The sequence below is a fragment of the Leptosomus discolor genome, chromosome 23 (genome assembly GCF_034619465.1).
Source record: "Leptosomus discolor isolate bLepDis1 chromosome 23, bLepDis1.hap2, whole genome shotgun sequence".
Classification (NCBI taxonomy): Eukaryota; Metazoa; Chordata; class Aves; order Leptosomiformes; family Leptosomidae; genus Leptosomus; species Leptosomus discolor.
In genome coordinates this window covers 7,386,013-7,405,248 of record NC_141413.1, presented here as the reverse complement: position 1 = coordinate 7,405,248, position 19,236 = coordinate 7,386,013, and the positions used below count along the sequence as shown (strand labels likewise).

General features: G+C 56.6%; 3 protein-coding genes across 5 annotated transcripts; 1 reads left to right on the top strand and 2 right to left on the bottom strand.

Annotated features, from left to right (window-relative positions):
- Positions 1 to 948: 948 nt before the first annotated feature.
- TTI2 (TELO2 interacting protein 2) lies at positions 949 to 4,586 on the top strand. 2 transcript variants are annotated; one of them, XM_086477292.1, is made up of 8 exons: positions 949 to 992; positions 1,092 to 1,601; positions 1,880 to 2,066; positions 2,546 to 2,638; positions 3,025 to 3,209; positions 3,291 to 3,434; positions 4,000 to 4,162; positions 4,449 to 4,586. In XM_086477292.1, the coding sequence occupies exons 1-8, from the start codon at positions 949 to 951 to the stop codon at positions 4,527 to 4,529; spliced, it is 1,407 nt and encodes a 468-aa protein (XP_086333418.1). In that variant the 3' UTR covers positions 4,530 to 4,586. The 2 variants fall into 2 exon arrangements, with proteins under 2 accessions (XP_086333418.1, XP_009956169.2); XM_009957867.2 differs by having other exon boundaries at positions 949 to 1,601.
- Positions 4,545 to 7,824, bottom strand: MAK16 (MAK16 homolog). Of its 2 annotated transcripts, XM_086477294.1 has the most exons (10): positions 7,781 to 7,824; positions 7,469 to 7,518; positions 7,197 to 7,306; positions 7,006 to 7,070; positions 6,718 to 6,869; positions 6,384 to 6,438; positions 6,225 to 6,299; positions 5,746 to 5,862; positions 5,459 to 5,515; positions 4,545 to 5,187 (listed from the first exon to the last, which is right to left on the bottom strand). In XM_086477294.1, exons 1-10 carry the CDS (start codon positions 7,793 to 7,795, stop codon positions 4,999 to 5,001), a joined length of 885 nt encoding a protein of 294 aa, XP_086333420.1. In that variant the 5' UTR covers positions 7,796 to 7,824; the 3' UTR covers positions 4,545 to 4,998. The 2 variants fall into 2 exon arrangements, with proteins under 2 accessions (XP_086333420.1, XP_086333419.1); XM_086477293.1 differs by having other exon boundaries at positions 5,155 to 5,515.
- Positions 7,825 to 10,444: 2,620 nt separating this feature from the next.
- On the bottom strand, positions 10,445 to 17,759 carry SLC18A1 (solute carrier family 18 member A1). The gene is made up of 15 exons (XM_009953832.2): positions 17,636 to 17,759; positions 17,037 to 17,400; positions 16,318 to 16,376; positions 15,968 to 16,051; positions 15,592 to 15,684; positions 15,187 to 15,276; positions 14,187 to 14,230; positions 13,988 to 14,048; positions 13,765 to 13,860; positions 11,882 to 11,960; positions 11,706 to 11,757; positions 11,442 to 11,505; positions 11,219 to 11,338; positions 10,878 to 11,011; positions 10,445 to 10,558 (listed from the first exon to the last, which is right to left on the bottom strand). The coding sequence occupies exons 1-15, from the start codon at positions 17,757 to 17,759 to the stop codon at positions 10,445 to 10,447; spliced, it is 1,578 nt and encodes a 525-aa protein (XP_009952134.2).
- Between the last annotated feature and the right edge of the window lie 1,477 nt (positions 17,760 to 19,236).

Genomic DNA, 19,236 nt, shown 5'->3' with positions numbered 1-19,236 from the left:
TGCTCCGCGGGGGTCGCGTGGAGCTGGGGGCGCCCGTGGGGAGCCGGGGCGGGGGCTGCGCCGCTCCCCCCCGCCCCCTTCGCGGCTCAGGGCACCCGGCGCCCCGCGGGGGGATGTGACGGTTTGGTGCGAAACCGCGATTAAACGGGCGTTTCTCACGCGGGCGGACGCGTCTCGGGGGGGCCCTGGCGGTGCAGGAGCCGGGGGGGGGGTGGGGGGGTGGCCGAGAGACCCCCAGCCCCGGGGCAGGGACACCGCCGGGGAGGCGCCTCAGCGCGTGGCACCCGCCTCTTCCGCTGGAAGTTGCCCGAAAGCGCGCGAAATACCGTCAAACCGCCCTCCCCCCCCCGCCGTTCCCCCTGATTTTTAACAAACCCATTGGTAAAATGACGCCACCACTGACGTCACACGGACCCCCCGGGCGCTCAGAAGGGACTGTGCCACGTCGTAACGCAGGGCGCACACGTCACGCAGCCGCGTGCCGCTCCCATTCATCATTGGCCATGAACCGGAAGGATCGAGCGCGCTCTCCCGCCGCGCCCGGCCCCACCGCCGCGCCCCTCACCCCCAGGTCAGGGCGACGGCGGGTCCCCCGCGGCGCCCCCTCCCCCCGCCGGCGCAGACCTCCCTGCATCAGCCGTGCGCGCGCTCGCAGCCCCCCCTGCCCTCCCCCGGGGCCGCGCAGCCCCTCGTTCCTGCATTTCGGCGGCTCATTACCCATGCTAATTTATTCGCGCGTCGCCACGCCCCTCTCTCCGCCGCCTTTACGGCAAGGAGGGGGTTTTGCGACAGCGGCGCGGTTTGCGGCGCTTGTTGGCGGCTGCGGTGGGGGGTGTCTTTCCTCGGCCGGTGCCGGGCCGTGCCCGAAGGGGGGGTTAAGGGCGGTTTAGGGCCGAGGGGGTGGGAGGCGGCCCCGGGGTGCGGGTCGGGCCTGGTGCCGGTCGGGCTATGGAGCTCAGCGGCCTAGTGCGGGCCCTGAGGCTGGAGGGGACGCGGGCCGGGGCGCAGCCGCCCCCCGCTGCCCCGCCGGCCGAGCAAGTCCTCTCCCAGGTGGGGCTGCTCTTCGCCGAGGGGGCCGGGGGTGCCCCCAGAGCCGACGCGGTCCGAGAGCTGGGTGCCCTCGTCGAGGCTGCGGGCTGCCGGTGGCTGTTCGGGGGCGTGAGCCCCGCAGCGCTGGGCGAGCTGGTGGGTGCGCTGAAGGGCTACGCAGCCCCCCCAGAGCAGGAGCCAGAGGCGCTGGATCTCCCCAGTAAGGCCGGCGCGTACGCCGCCACGGCCGAGCGAGCGGCAGGGGTTGGCTCCGTGTTCCTGCACCTCCTCACCAAGCTGGAAGCTGCCAAGACCCAGGAGGATCTGGGTGTCCCTGTGGTGGATCCAATCCTACGCCGTGTGGCGGGACCCATCTACGTCTTTGCTGCGACTCACGCTGTGGAGAGGCCCTGGACAAACGCGAGGTCTCAGTCAGTGGCACAGGAGCTGCTGGTGGTGCTGGTTCGGGCCGCAGGCTGTGGGTCGGTGGCTGAATTCCTTCGAGGGAGGAACGAAGATGAGGAAGGAGGATTTGCAGCCGTGATGGGGCTCCTGAAACAGGAGTTGACCAAGTGAGTGGGAAGCAGAGGGTGGCAGTGGAGAGTGTGGTGTGTTTGGCTGGTCCCTGTGTAGGACATACTGGAAACTTTCAGGAAGCAACATGAGCTCAGGCGTTACAAGACACGCCACGATAAATATGGGGCCAAGAGCTTTACAGTTACCTCAGTAATGGAAGGGAGTGGGGTGGGAGGAATCAATCAGAGCTTATTGTCAGCTGAGAGGCCCAGATACGTAGGAAATGAGCATTTGTGAGTTCCAGCGTTCCCAGAGCTTATGTTTGTATTTCCAGGGACACTTGGAAGCGTAACCCTGCCACAAAGTTCGTGTTCTCCTGGACGCTGCCTCACGTCACCCGGCCCTGGCTTAGCCGTTACCTGGAGCGTGTCCTCCCGCCGTCGCTGCTCATCTCGGACGACTACCAGGAGGAGAACAAAATCCTGGGGGTGCGCTGCCTGCATCATATCGTTCTCAACGTGGTAAGGGATTTGAGAAACGAGATGGCTTTCTGGGTGCTGCTTGCAGGAAGGGTGGGTTGGGCGCCCGTTAGGATTCCTGGCTTGTGATCCCGGCTCTGCCGTTAACCCAGCCATTCTGCTCCCTCTCCTACACTGTCCCGCTGCGTTCAGGTGCGTGTCGTTCTCGCCTCTGTTAGCACTAAGCAAAGAATTCCTTTGCCACCTTTTAAACTCAGCTGATGAACGTGTCGGCCTGACAACAGGGCGAGGTGTTGTCAGCAGAACTGTGACCGAGCAGGGCGGGAGGCAAAGGGAAGCGGCAGCTCCTGGGCCGGGCAGGGTTAACCCGCGTTTGTTGCAGCACCTGCTCCCGCTTTCTTGCGAGCAGTGTTCCTGACCTGCAGTGTGTGCAGGGCTGTTTCCATAAGACCTGGGCTTGTGAAGGCTGTTCCCTTTTATTAAGTTAGGTGGGAATAACGTTCTGTTCTCTGCTGTTGCAGCCAGCTGCTGATCTGTGCCAGTTCAACAGGGCTCAGGTTGTCTACCATGCCCTTTACAACCATCTCTATTCACGAGAGGCCCCTCTCATCCAGGTAGGACACCAGGAATCCATTTTAATCCGCCTTGCAGTATTGCCTGTCAGCCCCGCGAGGGACAGCCAACTTGAGGCATGAGGAGGCAGAACCTGTTCCCTCACAGACAGTCCAGCTGGGCTGTTACCAGCCGATGCCTGTAGCCAAGAGACAAAGTAACTCAGTAGATTTCAGGAAAATATCGAAGTGGAGGGAAGATCTCTTGCCTCCTGTCCCCTTCCAGGCGGCAGCCTTGCCGCAGAGGGCTGGTAACGGGCAGTACAAGCAGCCGGGTCTGTCAGGTGAAGTGCAGCAGCTGTGAGTGGTCAGTGGGGTTGGAAGTCACGGGTGTTTTGGAGAGAACATCAGGGGGAATCGCCCAGATTTTCCCTCTCTCACCCACCCAGGCAGTACTGCTGTGCCTGCTGGACTTGCTGCCGATCCTGGAGAGAGCCCAGCGGCAGCAGAAACAGGCCAGACCAACCGGCCCCTGCGACGAGGTGCTGCAGCTGGTTCTGACCCACATGGAGGCCGAGCATCGCCTCGCGCTGCGGCGGGTGTACGCCAGGGCCCTGCCTGCCTTTGTGCAGAGGTGAGAGCGGCGCCCGCAGCCCTGCAGGGGCTTCCCCGGTGTTGACCTCCCTTCTCAGCGCGTGTTGCTGTGCGTCAGCAGACTTGGCATCCTGATAGTGCGGCACCTGAAGAGACTGGAGCGAGTGATCCTGGGGTACCTGGAAGTCTGTGATGGCCCTGCGGAAGAAGCCCGACTGGGAATACTGGAGACGCTACAACGCACCATAGAGCACGCTTGGCCCAGGTACCTGTCTGTCTGCTGGGGGTGACGGACGCTGTAGGAAGCATATCCTGAATGCTGTCCGTCTTCCAGAGCCAAAGTTACTGTTGCTTGAGGGGAAGTCCCTGAAATCTTGAGGGAGAGTCAGTCACACGGAGGAACCATTGGCATTCCTGCTTTGCTGAAAAAAAATGGCCGAGAAATTAAGCTGGGTCCTCATTTTGAGCTGACTTCTGCCTGTTCTAGAAGCATCAACTTGGCTAAAAATCTAAGTTGATGTTCTCTGCATGGCAGAACTGTGGGGTAAGCCCCGTGCTGTGAATTAGGCGTTGCTGGTACCCTCCCAAGGTTACTGCTGCGGTCGGGGCCTGTGTCCTGCCTCTGGCTGGGCACGCTGGATGAGGCAGCTTCTTCAGCCTCCTCACTGAAGCAGTTGCTCGTCTTAAGCCAGCTCCAGCCCGGCTCCACACGTCAATGGCTACGAGCAGCTCCTGCCTGAGGCGTCCCGGAGCTGCTGAGCCAGGCTGTGCTTCCCCCCGCCCTGCGACGAGGAGCCGGCACGAGGCGCGGTGGCCGTTCCCCTTTGCAGGATGCCCTGCCGGCTCCCCGTGCTCCTCCCGGCCCTGCTGAGGTTGATCTGGGACGTCCACACCGACCGGGGTTCAACGCCAGAGCCCGTAACCGCCGCCTTGCTGCGAGGGGCCACTGAATGCCTCATCCTGCTGGATCGCTGCTCCGAAGGGCAAGTGAAGGTGAGCCAGGGACCCAGCACGGCTTCATCTCGGGTCCCTTCCCCCTTATAGAAGGAAGGGACAGCATGGTGGATGCGAGGGCCTGCCTGCTTCCTCAGTCCAACAGTGTTTTGAAAGCATGTTTCGACTCACCTCAGCGTTAGCAGCTGATTGATGAGTGATCTGATGCAGATCGACAGGTATCTGTAGATGCTCTGTGTAATTCTCTTCCAACAGATACCTGGGGGAGGGTTAACACTGTAAACCTGAGCGTGCCAAGGCACTGGAAATGGCTTTTCTCGTTCAGGTCTTGCTGGAAGGCGTGTACAGCAGCTGTGAGGAGCACCGCGTACGGGAATGCATCAGAGAAGTGCAAGAGAACACGTGAGGCGCGGCCGATCAAAGCTCACCCTGCTTTTTGTATAGTAAAAAGGTTTTTTATTTATTTAAAGTCACTGTCTTTCTCCTCCCACCCCTGTTAGCCCCATACCTCCCCCAAACAGGACACACTGGTGCTCTCGCCTAGCCACGTGTGGGCTTCTCCAGCTGTAGAACGAAGCAGCAGTGCCCCCCCAGTCCAGGTCCCTTCCCGGAGCACAGCCCGAGCTGAGCCTTGTGTGGGGGTACAGAAGGCGGGGAGTCGTCTTCCTTCCAGCTGCACTTCACGCAGGAGTTGTACAAACTTGCTGCAATTGCCTGGGGTTGGGACAGAAACCATTCTCTTCTTAAAGAAAATTATTAATGAGAATATTGCAAAAGGAGTAACTTTGGAGGGTCCTGCACAGAGTGGCACCAGCTGTTCTGGTGACAGGTCTGGAGTCCTGTCATTCAGTACAAAACGTGGGTTCAGGGAGGAGTCAGGTTGCTTTTGTTTTGGTGGTTGGCTCCGTTTCTTCTTCATACTCTATCTCGATGTAGGGGCGTTTTCTTCTGGCTGGTCCTTTCAGGGGCGTTTTCCCTTTAGATTTGGAGTGAGAGGCCTTCTTCTCTACTTCTTCTTCCTCTTCCCGCTCCTCTTCACTACTTGTCTCCAACTTATCCATGTCCTGAGGAGGACAGACAAGAGTGACGTCAAAGCACGCCGTGTAACTAAACCCCCTCTTTCTACAGAACTCGCTCGTGTATCCAATTCCATTTTACAATCCCTGGTTCCCAGCTCTCCAGCCAGAGGGGCTGGGGTGCAGTGGATACAGCGCAGCCCGACTGTACCTTATGTCCCAGAAATCTGATTTTGCTGGCTCTGATCCCCACACCGAGAGGGTGGAAGTTCCTTTCAAACAGCTTAGCCTGACAGTTTGTACCTGATGCTTCCCCTACCTCAAAGTCACTGAGCTCGCTGTCATCTGCTTCCACAAACTCTCTTTCATCCGTATCCTGCAAGAAATAAAGTCAGAAGCTGGTACAGGCACCCTGAGCACAACACAGTGTCGTGACCCGCGACAGAAGAGGCATCAAGGCCACCACTTGCACGCACGTGCTGCTTCGGAGTTCACCTCTCCTCATCTCCCCTTCTCACCCCGAGGGTCCCACCGCAACGCCCACCGTGCGGGTGCTGCACCAGGTCAGGGAAGGATTCTCTGCGGTGCCGTGGCTGAGAGCCTTACCTCCTCCTCCTCCTCCTCTTCTTCCCTCTCTGCCTCGGACTCGCTCTCGCTTTCTGCATCTTGCTGTTGCAGAGCTTTGTCAAAGGCGTGGATGGGGAAGTTGTAGATGTCTCCATACTGGAAAGGAAAAGGTGGATTTTCCCTAAGTCACAGGAGGAAGGCAGCGGGTGGTGGCAGGGTCACCTGAAGCCCGTGGCCTGCGCGGGGGCCGTACCGAACCAGGCTCAACCTGGGGCTCAGCCCCTGCCCTAATTCCGAAGTAGGCGCTGCTGTCGAGGGGCTCTACGTTTCGGAGAAGCAAGTCCTCCCGCCTGTTCTAAAGCCCCTCGAGAAGGGGAGCGCGCAGTCAGCCCCTACGCCTCCTGCGTGGGCGGCGCTGCTCTTGCTCAGCAGCGCCCACGTCCCTCCCTGGAGAGCCAGCAGGGCAGAGGGCAGCAGGAGCAGCTCCCCTGCCGTGCTCCGAGGGCAGCCATCCTTACCGTGTCCTGTTTCAGTCTTTCCAGTAATTCTTTCTCGATGGCGTTGTCCAGCTGAGCGGCGACCAGGGCTTTCTCCTAAGGGAGCAAAGAGGAGCTGTCAGTGCCTGAGACACGTGGGACGGCAGCCACAGGCGGGAGATGACCTGAGAGCGGCATTACCTCTCTTCTCTTCTCTCGCCTCTCAATCTTTCTGCGTAAAGGAACGAGCTTCCTCCTACGGGGAACAACAGGCGCTGGTTAGTGCATCCCAGCCTCTTGGGCAGCAGATGAGATTGTTCAGGGCAACACCCAGCAGTTACATCGTGAGAAACGTGACTGCAGCTGCCTTTAAGGGCAGTGAGATCCCTTTCAGCCAGCCTTACAAGCCTGCCAAAGCCTCAGGAGCACGGCGAGGTGCCCCAGGGCTCTGTCACAGCCCGTGACGGTGGCCCCGTGGCCAGGCAGCAGCTCGATGAGCCGAACCACCGCGATCGCTCGTCGTCGTGGCACTTACTGTCGCTTGAGTGTCAGCTTGCGGATGCGGATCAGGTACTGGGTGATCTTGGTGAACCGCTGCTTGCACTTGTGCCGGATGAACCGCGGCCAGTAGATGAGGTTCTCGTCTATCTCTTCGAGCGCCTTCTCGTAGTTCTTGCTTAGCAGGACCTGGGGTGGGGGAGAGGGACGGAGTTGAGCTACAGCGCGGCGACAAAGCGGGGGCAGATCTGCCCTGGGGAGGAGCCCCATCGCCCCCTGCCCCCCCGCAGCGTTACGCCAGAGCCCTCTGCTCCCGTCAACTCACCCGCTCCCAGAGCCGCCGGGGGAAAGGCGCCCGCTCTATCGTCTTCATGTACAGGTAGCACCGACCTGAAGGAGAGAGGAACGGGTGAGCCCAGGAGAGAGACCCAGCATGTGCTCGGAGCGCCCTGGGGCCGGCGGTGTTCACCCCCTCCCCACCCAAGGGGCTCTCCGTTGCCGCTGCCAGGCTCCCACCTTTCTCCTCCCGGACGGTGGCATACTGGCTGTTGGCCAGCGGGCAGGAGGAGCGGTTGCACAGGCCGGTCAGGTTGTACTCATTGCGGCAGAAGTTCTGGGTTTTCGTCCTGGAAAGAAGAGAGGAGAGAGAAAGGTGGGAGTGCCCCCCTGGCCACCCTCAGGGGGGATGCCGCAGGGCCCAAGGGACACCCGAATTCCTCCCTCTCGCTTCTCTCCCAGCTGAAGCGCCCCCTCCCCAACCCCCCCCACCCCCCCGAAAAAAAACTCACGTTATCTTGTAGGAGCAGAACTGCCTGTTCCCCAGCGTGTCCCACACCACCTGCCAGGACAAACAGCGGGTCACGCCCAGCACCCCCCGGTGAGGCCCTAACGGGGGCGGGGGGGGGGCACCCCATGGAGACTGGAGTCCCCTCCCTGCACCCCACTGCCGGGGGGGGGTGTGGGGCGCAGCGACCGCGCACCAGCTGCTGCCCCAACCCCCCCACCCCCGCACCGGTCTGGGGACAGGAGACACCCCCCACCCCCGCCACGTGGTGGGGGTTTTTTGGGGCGGGGGGGCGCACGGATCGGGATGGACTCACGTCGTCCGAGTGCATGGCGGGGTCCTGGCGCCGCGCGGCCTAGCGCGCCGCCATTACCGGAAGGGGCGGAGATTCCGCGGGCGGGTTCTCGCGAGAGCGCAGGCGCCGTGAGGGGAGGGGTGGCGGCGGGGGTGTCATGGCGGCGGCGGGGAGAAGCCTGCGGCCCCTGAGGGGAGGGCGCGGGCGCTGAGGGAGCCCCGTCAGGCCCGGTGGCGCTGGGCGGCCCCGGGTGCTGTGCGAGGCCCCCGTCTTGCCTGAGCCGTAGAGGTCGGGCCTCGGGGCAGGGGCCGCGCTGTCATGGCGCCGCGGCGCTTTTGTGGGCAGGGAGAGGCCTCGGTGACGGGAGGGGACGAGCGATCGCGGCAGGTCCCCGTGCAGGCCCGCCCTGCGGTAATTTTACACCGCAGAAGCTGCGAGGGAAGCGTTCGTCTGCGGGTTCTGCCCCCCAAAGGGGGAAAAACTGTTCCCTCCGCGGCTGCCGAGGCCCGCCGGCCTCCCCCTGCTCCCCCAGCTGCGGAGCCAGCGGTGCCTCCGTCGTCCTGGAGTCACGGAAGGGACCTCTGGAGATCACCTAGTCCAACCCCCCGCCAAAGCAGGTCAGCCTAGAGCAGGTCACGCAGGAACGCGTCCAGGCGGGTTTTGAATATCTCCAGGGCAGGAGACCCCACAGCCTCCCTGGGCGGCCTGTTCAGCGCTCTGCCGCCCTCAGGGTGAGGTTTTCCCTCGTCAGCAGCATCGCTGTAGTGCCCTCAACAATTAGATCGTTTTTATTCAGCAGGGTGGGTAAAAGAATCGTATCATTTGATGCAAAGATTACAACCTAACTCTCCACTCTGAGCCAAGAAACTCTGACAGCGTCACTGGCGCTGCAGCTGATTTATTAATGAAAAACTCAAGAGCTGCCAGTGCCAGAGGAAGGTGTCACCTGCGTGGCGGAGGGGCACAGTGCTGCAGGGTGAGGTCCCCGGGGGAGGCTGGCTGGCCAGGAGCCCACCCAGCATCAGAGTCTGCCCCGGTGGTGCTGGCGGGGGGGGTTGTCCAGAGCGACCAGCCGCCCCCCAGGCAGACGGGCTTAGGGGTAATATTTAACTGAGAGGTGTGAATAATCCCCAAATAGAACGGCTTACTTTGTTTCCTTCCATCACAGAAAGCAAACACATTTTTCCCTTTATTCTTGGCGAAGCAGGGAAACAGGTGGAAGATAAAAATAACCCGTTTTTGCGAACAGGCTTAGCATTAGTCATTTCCAGTCGGCCTAAGAAATACAATTTCATCTTGTGTGTGCAAAGCGAGGGGCGATGGGCCCACTGTGGATGTGGGGTTGCGTGACAATAGCCATTTATGACCTTTGGTAATGAGTCATAAGGTACTAAGTCTTAATGAATTGTTATTATCCTCCTGTTTCCCTGCTGGCAAGCGCATCTGCGTTGTGCTGCTCGGGCTCCAGAGCAGTGAATCATCTGTTCTTTCTGGCAAGTGAGGTGGCTGTGCCTTACACAGCTGCTCATTCAAGACAGAAATGGGTTTATATAAACTGCCAACAGTGGAACCAGAGAAATTGTAAGTTTGAGGTTTCACAGGAAAAAATGAGATCACAGGAATTTCTCTGATACTTCCAAAATTAATTTGGTGCCTCTATTACTTCACTCACTTAACTGTAACACGCTTTTACAGACCATTATACTCGATAATCATTGTTAACAGTGCAGCTGCTCTCTTTCTAAACTTGTGGCCAGGAAATTGCAAAAGGGCAATTGAATCAGTCTATTGTACTTCTCGTTGCGGTGGGTTCGGGTCACAAACTCAGCCCGTAACCCCAGCTCGGCTGAGGGGCAGGGGGTTTTAAAAACGCTCTGTTAGTTGCTTCTAATCACAAGGGATCTAACCGGCTTGGTTGGCCGAGTCTGTGTCTAAAGTCTCAAACTGCCTTCAGCCTTATTTCTCCCTGAATTTCTTAAGAGTTTTGCAAATACATAATTTAGTGGGTGGTGGAAGAGGCAGAGAAGCGGCCGTAAGTAGCACATAAACAGCAGCACACGCAGAGCTGTACTGAGGCAGCAAGGAGCGTTTCCTTTTCAACTGCCTTCAGGGGAGCACGGAGCATGTTAGCAGCACGGTGACATCTTTATTGACGGACAGGCAGTGACAGAGATGGATAGAGCCCTGTTCTCACAGAAAGGTTTCGTGCTGGGGATTACAGCAGAATTCTGGAGGAAGAAATCTCCCAAAGCTGATGCCGCTGATTTCATTTTTGTTTTCTCCAGTGCTTTGCTTTCAGGAACAGTAAGCGCTTTAAAGACGTTAACAAATGCCACTGGAGTCATCTGGGAGAGATGTTGATATTATCCCCTACTGCGTGTTGAGGCTGTGCCCAAGACAATACTGTTCTGCAGGACAGGTTGACACGATTCTCCTCATCTTCCTAACTTTTTTTTTTTTTACGGATGAGCTGTAGTGACTTTGGGTAACTTGCCTAGAAGTCAGACAGTGAATGAGTGGCTTAACTAAACGGATAGAACCTCCGAATTGTGGGTCTCTGCTCCCTGCTGTGGATTGCAGGGCTGAGAGAGCAGGTCAGCGATAACAGCCTGTGTCCATCCTGCGTCCAGCACGTTCTGTAAACACGTAACGAGCTCCGCAGCAGGGCACGCGGCCTTACACTCGCTATTCCGCGTTTTCTGCCTCCACATCGCTGTCGTCTGTGAGAGGGAAGTCGCGCAGGGTTTTCCGAGTGGTGTAGCTTTGGGTTTGCATGGGGCATTCCTGGCTTAAGATTGCCTGGGTAAAGGAGAGAAGAAATCATGCTTTAGTGAGAACGGTGATGAGTTTGAATAGTTAATGAGAACATCGCCACTTGTAGAGAAAGCCAAAGCAGCCAGCAAGTTCTGCCCAGGGAATGCAGGCTGTGACTTGGGGAGAGGACCATAGCTCTAAACTTTTCTGGTTTTATTGTCTGAGTTTTCTGTCCCTTTGTTGAGGGCAGAGTAGAACCCAAAAGAGAAGACCCAATCCCTGGCAGATTTATTCTTGCCCCCCTCCAAACCTCTGGATTATCAATCCCCTGTGCCTTAAAGGAATAAAGTGTAGTTAAACGCACAATCTTCTCCTCTTTCGCGGGAGGGTTGCGCAGGTACCAACAGAGAGGAGCGTAGGCGATGTTGGTCACTCCAATGATGATCATCAGCCAGGGAAACCCGATCGCTCGTACAATCGCCCCGCCTGTGGCTGGACCTGCAAATTTAGACATTAAAAAAGGCTGAGACGACAGAGAGCGGAAGGCGCCTTTCCAGTCTGGAGGGGGCCCGTGAATCTACGGCGACCGGGTTGCAGCTTCAGTGCCGGTTGCTTGCGGTGAGCACTGGGTAGAGGAGAGGGAGCGACAAAGCGAGTGAGATACGCGCCGAGTACGTCAGCCCACGGGTAAAAGTTCCTCCGTACCAATCGCAAAGCCCATGCAGAAGGCGACGTCAGCTATGGCGTAGACGTTGCCGTAGACGGAGGTGTGGCGAAGGTCCACCAGGTACCCCATGATGGGCATCATTGAGGAGTCGACCATTCCTGCCCGAAGCAAGAAGGCCCTGGTCAGTCATCGCCTTCCCCAAGGGCAGCGGTGAGAGCTGTGTTTGGGCTGCGTGGCCCAGCCTGACCACCGACAGCTTACCTATGGCAAAGCCAAGCCCGCCGTTGGGGCCGATCAGCCCGTAAATATTTTTGGCCAGAGGTACCTTTGAGAGGACAGAGAGAGGGATATGAGTGAGGCCAGAAGAGCTGTGTGAGGTGTGATAGGACTGTGAAGCTGGTGCACCCGTGCAGCCACTGAAGGTCTGCTGACTGCCGGGCACGTAACCCCGTTTCAGTCGGGTGGCCCGCCCTGCCCTTGTGCCTCCGATACAGCAAGGTCTCGAGATTGTCTTGCGCTACTTACACACAGGAGACTAATTCCCACCACAGCCATGCCGAGCAGGGAGCACAGCCACCTGCAACGAGGCCGCAGTTAGGAGGGGGCAGACGTGCTCAGGGTGCACCTCGCCACGAGCGTAATTTGGGCTGAAAGCCCAGGACTGGGCTGGGCTGAGCTGAAGTCCCTTATGTTCCACTTACCGGCCCATTTTGTTAGCCAGAATCCCGAAGAGATTGGTGCCGATGAGGTAGGATATACTGGCAGGGAGGAACGCCATCCCTGAGAGAGAAAAACAACAAAAGAGAGCATGTCATCCCCAAGCAAATACAGGGGATTTGTGAAAATGTTCCCGAGCTGCCTCTCTCATCCAGAGAATATCGTGAGCCAGGCGAGGCGAGCTAAGGTCCAGCGCCCGCTCTGGGGTGCCTGTCCGTGCAGCGGTGCTTCTCCGTGTCCTCCGCTGCCGTTGCTCCGTGTCACGGCTGCCCTTGGCCACCCCATCGCTCTGTGCCCTGGGGAAAGGTGGGGGCCCCTCTGTGAAGACAGAGGGAGGCACAGAAAATGCGTTTGCTTTGGATGGGGAGGGAAGTGAGGCACGCAGACGTGCAGGGATTCACCCACAAGACCCGGGAGACAACCAGGAGCTAAATGCACAATTGTTTTGTCCCTACTGCTTTAATAAGCGCGTTCCTTCTCTCCTGTCAGTTTCTTCCTCTTCCACCTTTCTCCCCTTGCCTTCTGCTTTTCACATACTAAATAAAGAAGAGTAAAATAACTGCTTAAGTAAAAAGCTTGGGGATCATTGTGTAGTCAAAATTAAATATTTGCACTGTTTGCTGATTTACCAGTTGTTTATTTTTAATATACTGTCCCGCCGACTATAAATAAAACTGATCAGCTCCATTTCACTAAGACAACTTCCTTATTGAAACACACTGATTTGTGTTTGGTTTTCTGTCCTGGCTTCGACAGCTACAGAGCACGGTTAATCCTGCAGGTTTAGTCCAAGCTGTTCTGTTGTTTTTTTTTTTTTTTTTCCAGAATGATGGGAGTGGGCAAATTGAAGCATCCAAATGAAGAAGCCGCTTGAGTCCATGATGGCTTGTGAGATGGGCGACTTGCAGTTGAACTGTGTCTAAATCCAGACTGCTCTCAAATCTCAGGTACCTGAAAATCTAGGGAATATACTTGGGATTTTTCTTTGACGACTGCTGCTAAGTCACCTCAAAGATTCTCTTCAAGTTGGTGATGACGGGGGCAGCCCTGAGTGCTTTTCTCAGCCTGTGACGTTTGGGGTCATCAGGCAGCTACGCTGTCCCTTCTCCCCACTGCCAGAATCCTTGGGACGCTGCTTTACCCTCCTCCATCCTCGCTCAATCGCTTGCTGATGAGAAGCATCGTAGGCTCTTACTGGGGTGGATGCTCCTGCCTGACCAGAGGATAACTGGATTAGGAGCTCTCTTAGCCCTCCTGCTCCCAGGCTGTAATTCAGTTTGGGATCTAAGTGTAGCCTGGGGCACCCCCTGGGTCATTCCTCAGCCAATTAGGTTTTATAACAATTAGTTTTGATTTTTGTAGCAAACAGACAATGTTATCTCCATATTACATTTTCTAGGCAGCTGGTAATTAGCACGTAGCATCCTGTCCTGCCTGGGACTCTCTAAATGGCCTTGTTTTACTCAGAGCTGCCTCTGTAAAACCCATCTGGCTGCCACCATTTCAGCCCAGCACGATACCATTATCTGCCCTGCAGAAGACGGGATTCGACAGGCTTCCCGTGCACGAAACAGCCTTCCTTCCACCGTTATTGCTCTTGTGGGGAGTCTGATTCTATACAATTTTTTCAATGATAGAGAAAAGCACATTGTATAGCTACCACTAAGGACATTTCCAGCTGAAATTGGAGCAACACGCAGCCTGGGATCACTGGCTCTGCGCGGGGGAGGGCATATGTTTTCTGCTTTTTTTTTTTAGAACGATAGAAGAGATTATTCAATCCATCTCGCAGTGCCAAAGCAGGACAGGTTCTAGCTAAACAATGTCAAGCAGCTGTTCAGGAGTGGAGGCTGCAAAGCGCACCTACCTAGCTGCCATTTCGGGGAGCACATGGTTTGCATCATCCAGATGGGCAGGGTGGGCTCGAGCATGGCCACCCCCATGTTGGAGAAGCAGAGGGCTCCTGCCGGGGAGAAAAGGGAGAAATGCTCTGTTTTAGCCGCCTTTTGCTGCTGTTTCACGGAGTCTCTTCAGTCGGGAGCCGCCGGGGCACAAAGGGGAGCGCGGTGCGTGCTGGCGTCCGCCTTTACCTGCAGCCACCAGGATGTAGGGGTCTCGCAGCAGGGTGGACAGCGGCGTGCCCTTGGTGCTCTGCGGGGTGGCACAGGGGGGTTACTCGCACCCGTCCTCGGCTGGGGGCCTGCACAGCCCTCCTCCCCGGGGAGCGGGCGCCCGCTTCGTTCCCGCCGCCCGGCACCGGCTCACGTGTGCCCACGCGTCCGTACTCACCTCCGGGGAGATCTTGGAGGGCTGCAGGATGCAGAGCTGCAATGCTGGGAAGAAAAGGCTGATGTTAGCTTAGTTCTGGAGACGGCATCACTTCAATCTACATCTCCCTCTGGCTTTTCCTTCAGCCCGACCCCCCTCATCAGCAGAGCCCTCGGGGATGCAGTAGCTGTGTTTGGGGACGCTGTTCAAGCAGGCAGGGGGAGAGGTGGCTCCCAGCTCTGCCCCCGTGGGAGGGAGCAGTAAAACTCCCTGAAGTGGATGGTGTTAGAAGTGTTTTGTCAACCCATGAAGCAGTCAAATATGCTAATGCTCTCCGTCAGGCTGCCAGCTGCCTGCTGGGGAGCCACAACTAGAGCATGACAGAAATTAGATGTGGGAAAGAATAGGATTAAAAGAGAAAGTTTCCTGTGTATGGGACCTACATTTCATTTTCCAAAAGCTCTTACATGCTTCATTAAAGATGTCTTGCATTACATCCAGGCAAAGATGGTAACTGTGCCTATAATTTAATTAGCTTAATACTTCCCACTAAAAATGCACATTTCTGCTATCTGTAACTCTGCCGTTACACTCCGAAGGCTCTCGTGGCCCGCATCTGTAATACAGCTATCGCAGAAAGAACAAGGATCACCATTTATGCTGGAGAAGTCTTAATTCCTTCCTGGCATGGTGAAGAGGCTGCAGACAAGTGTGCCTTTCACAAAGAATTTGCAGTTCAGAGAGCTTTTCTGAATGTGGTATTCAAGCCATTAAAGCAATCAGCGGATTTATTAAGTAATGAGGGACCAATTCTTACTATACTGCTAGATGTCATGCATCTGGTGGTAGAAAACATATGATTTAGCAGTAACAGAATAACCAGGGCTGATGATATCACCCGTGTTGTATTAACCTGTCTCTTCTTTCACACAAGCCCTGTGAGATTCTCCATGAAACATCCACATTTAAATCTTTTCACATGGGTTTTTTTTGGGTAGAATTAAACCATTTGGCTTCTCACCTCCATCCAAGAGGGCGAGGAACGCCAGGACCAGGAAAGGAGACGATTTCCCCACGAATTCGTACATCACGCTCCCAAAGGGGGCCCCGACTGCAAGGGAAAGGCTGCGTCACACAGCAGCAATGCCACCGTCCCCAGCGCCCGGGCGGCAGCGCTCGGCTCCTGCCATCGTGGTTGTCTCTGAATCCCCCGGCAGGCGTTTGGTGAGGGTGCTGGGAAGGTGTCAGGTCCCACAGGCAGTGGCTGTGGAGAGCGAGCAGAGGGAGAGAGGAGGCCAGGCCAGGCGTGCCCTGGGATGCCGCCGGGGAAGGGGCACAGCCAGGCAGGTAGAAGGCGTAGGCGATGGCCAGCAAAGCTCTGGAGATGCTGCTGATGTAAACCCCGTTGAGAGCAAGGTTTCCTTACTCAGCACACCCAAGGCCAAGCCTCCGAGAGCGATTCCCATTGCGTTGCCCCTCTCGAAGTCGTCCGTGTACACACTGGCCAGCATGCCCAAGCCTGGGAGCAGAGAGAAAGCAGAGGCCACGTGAGGCTGGCTGGTGCCCTGGTGGTTGGTGCTCCTCCCTGAAAGCAGCCTGGGCTTTGGGGGGGATCTGTCTGTTTGCCAGCTGGGCTGTGTGGGTGCACCATCTGCACCAGCCGGGCAGGCGCGGCGAGGAGGAGGGGTTTGACGCCGAGGAAGGCACTCGGTGTGTCTGTGGTGCTGATCATCCCTGAGACGATAACTGAGCCCAGACCAGGGGAACTAACGCAGAGACTAAGGTGTAGCTACAACATGTACCTGCGACTGATGAGAAGGATGACCCAATGCCTTGGAGGGCTCGGGCGATGAACAGCAGGGTGTAGGTGCCTGAGAAGGCAAACACTGCGGAGGAAGGAGAGAGACAGCGTCAGGCAGAACTGCGGACTGAGCGTTGAAACCCTGTGGGGGGCATGAGCGGCTTCAGCTGGCACCAGTTTGGGTGCTGGAGGGGGAAGGGAGCCACTCGTCCTTTCTTGTCACCGATTTTGGAGACCCGTTCCTCTGCTCTCACTCCTTTTCTCCTGCACGGGGACACGGTGCAGGCACAGACCAAAGTGTTTTCTCCTGTGCCGCTGCGTGTGAAGGGCAGGCGGAAGGGCAGTACTCACTGACTGTGGAGAGGAACATGATGACGAATCCGATGAACATGGGGATGTGGTATCCTATCCTGGAAAGGGAAGAAAAATCGGGGAGGATTCCTCATTCCAGCTTGAGATCTGGTCTTGCTGCCCAACCTTAACACACGTGTCTCTGTGGGCTGGTAAGCATCTCTTGAACAGGTGGATGTGCCCACGAGTGCTGTTCAAGGAGGCATCCAGTGTCTAAGTGCCCCCAGATAATACTGTAAAGCACATCCAGAGACACGACTCTGTTCTGCCAGCTCACCTGCCCGCCCAGGCCATGTGGAGATGAGCCCAGCACCCCTCATACATGTCTGCTAGAGGCACCAGCAAAGAAAAACACAGGGGCAGAAAATCTGAAAACAACGTTATATCCATAGTGGGGTGGGAATCTTTGTTTATTTTGTGGTCACTGGTATTAAATAGCATCTGTCCTCACCTGAGGAGAGCATTAGTGAGGCTTACGTCCTAATGTAAACTTGTGAGCCATTTGTAGGCTTCTAGAAAAGGTGAAATTCATGCTGATTTTGGTGCTTATATTCTCCCCTTGCTATTCTACCCGCTGGTTCCTGTAATTCCGTGATTGCAGTGGCTGCCCGCGTGCAGCACAGACCTCTACTGCCCAGCTAACAGTGATTTCATTAGCAGGAGGAGCTGCCTGTCCCTGAAGGGCTACACCCCGGTACAAACCCAGGTCTCTGACCTACCTGTTAGTCAGGAGACCCACGGACGGGTTGACCACCAGCTGTACGAGAGCCTTAGAGGCAAACAGCAGCCCCACGCGGACGTTCTCCTTGGCGAGGAAGTCCTCGCCCTCCAAGCAGCTGCTCGGCACTGGCGGGCTGCTGGCGGGGGGCTGCAGCGGGCGGCCGCTCTCCGTCCCATTCGCCAAGTCCACGGCGCTCGTGGAGCCTGAGACAGTCACCGTGGCGTTGTCCAAATAGGAGAACGTGGAGGAGAAGGGAGGAGGAGCCTTCAAGGCCGGAGGAGCTGGCTCGGTCTGGGTTGGGGCAACAGAGCTGTTGGCGCCTTCATACTCTGTTGTGTAAAGGAAGGTGGGGACGATCGGTACTGGAAGAAAAGCCAGGGAAGGGATTAGTTAGTGATTTCACTCCGTTTTCTGGCTTGGCACACGGCTGAACTGCCTGGTGCTGCCCAGATGTCGGCGTGCGGGAAGCTCCCAGCACCCAGCCCTCCCCACAGCTCTCCCTGCGCAGGGACCCTGCCGGCATCAACCGGGGACCGGCTGAGGAGCCAAATCCCCGCGGCGGCACCCGAAGAGCCCCGCGAGGGCCGCGCGCCATACCCACGACGGTCAGCAGCATGTTGTCCAGCAGCAGCGCCACGAACACCACCACCAGCACCAGCCTCCGCGACGCCCTGCCTGCTGCCAGCCAGCGCCAGGGCGGGCGTTCGGCAGCCGGCGGCATGGCCGGGAGCCTGGAGCTCAGCCTGGGTCCTGCTGGCTCCTGCTCTTCAGCGCTGAAGGTCTCCTATAACCTTTAAAGAAAACGTTCCGGGTTACAACCTCCCACAGCTCGTGGCTTCTCCCTTGAGAAAGCAACTCCTGAGGTCACCTGGCGTCTGCGTCCTCCAAGAGCTGGGTGCTGTTCCCTACGAGCTGGGACCACCAGCTTTGCTATCAAAGACCGTGGTTTTATCAAGCTTTCATTTAAAGTTGCAGATGGAGCGCGCTCTAACCCGTTTCCACTCTCCTGAGACATCTTGTACCTGCTCCAAGGCATCATTTAAGTCTTCTTCCAAAGACTCAAAGCACAGATCAAGCCGGTAGCTTATCTGTGGTAATCTCTACATCTTTTATTCCATGTTTGTTCTTTGGAGATTAGATTCAGTCTCAAAGGAAATTCATTTACTTTACATGTCTTTTCATTTGACCTAATTGAAATGTCATGGCAAGATACAGGACTTAAAAGCCTAACATATGTGATTAAGATCAGGGCTTCAGAGGGGCTGAGAGAAGATTGCTCACTTGGTCACACTGAAAATATCAATCAGAAATTTGCACTAAACCAACCAATTAGCCATTTACGTTCCTATAGCTCTTAGGCACTTCAGAGACTAAGTGGCAAAATGAATGGAGCTGAGTCTGAACTATCACTCTTTCCAATAATCCTGTGGTTTCCTGAAGTCCCAGGCAGTGATATTTATCAATTTTTAATTAAAAAAAGCAAACGCTCCAAACCTTCTATCATCAGAGTGCCACACAAGTCAGTACGTTAGGAAGCAGGGATGATTTCTCACCGTACCTCCAAGTACTAGCAAATACCAAATAATAGAATTAGTGCAAGAGAAGATATATATATATATAAATTAATAGAGAGAGAGAAAGAAAGTAAGGAAGCATAAAGACATGTAGACTAATGTAGCCCTTATATCTCAAGCCACAAACCCTTCTCAATGCAAACCTGTTGCGTGGAGCAGAGGAAAACAACCTCTTACCCTGGAGCCCATCTTGGTGCGAGGAGCCAGCTGCCGCTGCGGGAGGCGGTGTGGTCTGCAGCCGCTGCTCCCGCAGGATTTATGATTACCTTTTATCAGAAGAGGATATGAGTGTCCCTCTTCCATGGAGATTTAATTGGAACCTCAAACAAGTTTCATTCAGCCCTGCAGCTCCTTCTGCGTCAGAGCAGGACGGTGGGGTGGGCTGAGGGGGACTGGGAGGAGAGAGGCAGGAGTGTTTATCTGCAGCAGAGGCACCTGCTCTCCAGGCTTTCATCAACGCTTATCTCTCTCCGAGCACCTTAACTCTTGCCTGGGTCTAAGCACGCCAAATGCACAGCCCTCCCCTCCGCGGGGGGAGCCTGCTCTGCCCCCTTGGCAGGGGGGTACGAGGGGCAGCGAACAGATTCGTCACCGGGAGGCAAGGCTGGCATCGTGAAATGGCCC